Source organism: Urtica dioica, chromosome 10 (genome assembly GCF_054948205.1).
Source record: "Urtica dioica subsp. dioica isolate 48M chromosome 10, U.dioica_male_clone48M_v1_H2, whole genome shotgun sequence".
Lineage (NCBI taxonomy): Eukaryota > Viridiplantae > Streptophyta > Magnoliopsida > Rosales > Urticaceae > Urtica > Urtica dioica.
The window spans coordinates 14,331,392-14,334,661 of record NC_142765.1 but is presented as its reverse complement, the minus strand read 5'-3'; the positions used below and the strand labels follow the sequence as shown (position 1 = coordinate 14,334,661).

General features: G+C 41.5%; 1 protein-coding gene across 1 annotated transcript; it reads left to right on the top strand.

Annotated features, from left to right (window-relative positions):
- The first annotated feature begins 205 nt into the window (after window positions 1-205).
- Window positions 206-615, top strand: LOC149383458 (uncharacterized). The gene is made up of 2 exons (XM_089627804.1): window positions 206-269; window positions 314-615. The coding sequence occupies exons 1-2, from the start codon at window positions 206-208 to the stop codon at window positions 613-615; spliced, it is 366 nt and encodes a 121-aa protein (XP_089483930.1).
- The last annotated feature ends 2,655 nt before the right edge of the window (window positions 616-3,270 follow it).

Here is a 3,270-nt window from a genome sequence, read left to right as displayed (position 1 = left end):
TGGAAGAGATTACAAGAGAACCTGGGAACTCGCCTGAAGTTTAGTACTACTTTTCACCCCCCAAAGCGATGGTCAAAGCGAACGAACGATCCAAGTGTTGGAAGATATGCTCCGAGCTTGTGTTTCAGACTTCCAGGGCTCGTGAAGTCGTTATCTTCCGCTAGTTGAGTTCTCGTACAACAATAGCTATCAGGCGTCAATTGACATGGCACCGTATGAAGCTCTATATGGGCGGAAGTGTCTCTCTTCAGTTCATTGGGATGAAACTGGTGAGAGCAAGTTTGTGGACCTTTTGAGATCCTTGAGCATGTAGGCCAGACAGCTTATCGCTTGGCGTTACCGCCGTCTATGTCAAACCTGCACGACGTGTTCCACATTTTCATGTTACGGAAGTACGTGTCCGACCCTTCGCATGTTCTGCAAGAGCAAGAGGTTGAGATCTCTCCTGAAATCAGATATGAGGAGCCAACCGTTGCGATTCTCGATCGCAAAGATAAAGTCTTGAGAAACAAGACCATTCCTTTGGTCAAGGTTTTGTGGAAGAGACATGCTGTAGAAGAAGCTACATCGGAGCTCGAAAGTGAGATGCAAAAGAAGTACCCTGCTCTGTTTTAAGTTTCGAGGACGAAACTCTTTTAAGGGGGTAGGGATTGTAAAGGATAACTTTTGAATCTCGCCGTTTGTAAAATTTACGAGCTTCCGTTTGTTACAATTAAATTAATGAGTGAGTTATGGACGTATGAATTTATCGAGTTAATTTAAGTTCTTTTAAGGTAATGGAAAATCTCGGAATAAATAAAGGATTTATCGAGTTCGTCTCGAGTAATAAATTATTTTCTGATGAAATATTCCGGAATTTAATTTAAGAAATAAATTCTCAAGGATGAGAATTATTTCCGAGAAACCTTAAATATATTTAAATTAATCGAGAACGAATGAGAATTCTCTCGGTTTTTTTTTTATTAAATAAGGACAAGATTGGGAAATTTTATTTTGAAAGGACTACTGTGCAACAAAGTGAAGGACGAGATTGAAAAGAAAAGTTGAAGAAGGGCTGTCTGGTGAGTGACGTGTCAAAAATATCGTGGGCCACTTATTTTCCGTGTGGCTAAGTGAGGAGCTGCCATGTGGCGATTTTTTTTCCTCATCTTCTTGTATTCGGACACCTCACCATTTCTCTCTCTTTCCTTCTTTCTTCTTCTTCTTTTCTTTTCTTCTTCTCTTCTCCTTCTCTTCCCCGCGCGCGCACACCTGCAACAGACAATGGAAAAAAAATTCGTGAGCTTGGTTTATCACCATCACTGAGACTCACCATCACCATAACCTCATTCTCTCATCTCTTCTTCTCTCCTCTCCTTCGCGCGCCATCACCCTCGCCGAGCCTCCATCGCGCGCGCTCCGGGCCGAGGAAGAACAACGCCACCGAGGACCGCCGTGACGCCGGCGCAAGGAAAAACACCGGGAAAGAAGAGAGGACCCTCCGAGAAAGCTAAAACCCGTGGGTTGAGGTGAGATTTCCTTTCCTTGGATTGGATTTGAAATCTAGGGTTCATAGCTTGAAATTTGGGGGTTTTGGTTTCGGGTTGATTCAGTGAAATTGGTTGGGTTTATATGTTGTTTTGAGCTCGATTATTGGAAGTGATGATTTGAATTAAAGGTTTGAACTCGTATTTAGTTGGGTTTTTGTTTGGCCGTGGGTTTTGATGGAATTGAGATGTTGGATTTGAATTTCTGGAATGTTGGATTCTTGCTGAGTTTGTGTTGTTGTTATGGGTTCGAATTGTGAAACAATTTCTGGTTGTATTAGGAGGCTATGATGATTCTGAGGTTTGGAAATTGCTTGGTTTGAGAATGGTTTTGGCCGTGTGGTTGTTCATGGCCGTGTGACCTATTTTGATTCTAATGGTTATTTTGATTGAGTTGTGATGATGATTCTGAGCCTCTTGAGTTTTTGAAATGTGGATTTTGTGATAAGTTATGGGTTTTGTTGACAAGCTTAGAGATTTTGTGACAAGTTATGTTATCAGTGGTTTGATTTCGGGTTCTAAGTCGAGTCGGGAATTGGATTTGTAAATTGATCGTGATGTTCTTTTTCTGAATTTCACAGCTCAGTTACAGATCAGAGAGAATCGGGCGAGAGCCGGCGGAATTGAACACGTTGAAGCCGGAAAAGTAGTGAATTCAGAACATAATTTTAAAGCTCGATCTCACTCGTGAGTCGTTTATCGCTTTATAGCGTTAGACTCGAGTCTTAAGTTTGGATTTGAGATTTGTACTCAAGGATTATTAATTATTTATTAAGGGATGTTCGAGAATTTAATTTTTGGTTAATTCATTTAGAATTCTCGGTTTGTACTATTTTCGGATTATTCATTTAATTTATTTAAGACTCGTTAAATAATTATTTGGATTTTATTTCGTACTCATTCTCTGGTACGAATTCGTACGAGTCTTGAATAAGTTTAAATTCTGAAAAGCCGGGAAATAAGTGAATTAAATTCTCGAACCCCTGAACCGACTCGCAGTGAATCCCGATAACGAACCTTAAGCTTGTCATCACCTTTCGGATCATTGACTAATGAGTTTTCAACTTTGGGTTTTAGTTTCTCGATGCCTCAGAACGTGATAACGCTCCGGGATGTGTAGAGTCTCGGGAAGCGTGAAAAGCGAGGAAACTCCAGAAGTCAACCAATTTTCATACGATCTTTTCCGGGTAAGTGAGGAGACCTAAGTCAACTACTTACCAAGGGAATAACCCTGTTTGTTTGTGCATTTGTTTGCTAGTAAACAAGAGTAGGTGAAAGCCCTAAAATGAATAAACTTAAAAGTTAAGGCTTCGGCCACTCTTGCTTGAAAACTTAGTTCGGGTACGCCCGTTAGGTTCAAACGCTAACTTGAACCAGCCACGTTGTTGCTTTGTTGTTGTTAGATCCCTCTGCTAACCATAGAGTTTGGCTAGATCGGAGGTGACAGGAGAGCATGTTAGACTCTCGGATTCGAGCCGAGGGTAGAAGTACCGGGAGTCACATCCTGAGTCTTCAATCTAAAACACTTAACGAGCATGAAAGGGAAACCATAATTCTTTCGGGATTTATCCCGAGACGCTCTCCTGTTTGTAATTAGTTGTATACTCTATAAGCTAGAGTATCCAAACAATAAATAATGTTGTCGGTGGTACCCACGAGTTCCGACTCGTGTTGAGGACTAAGACGGTCCTGATGGCGCTGAGTACTCCACGGGAGCTGCTGAGAGCACCCCGTTCTAGCAATG

Excerpts from the sequence above, each read along its gene's own strand:
- LOC149383458 (XM_089627804.1), top strand. The coding sequence starts at position 206 with ATGGCACCGTATGAAGCTCTATATGGGCGGAAGTGTCTCTCTTCAGTT. Across the intron at positions 270-313 it reads AGTTCATTGGGATGAAACTG|GCCAGACAGCTTATCGCTTG; the intron begins GTGAGAGCAAGT and ends TTGAGCATGTAG.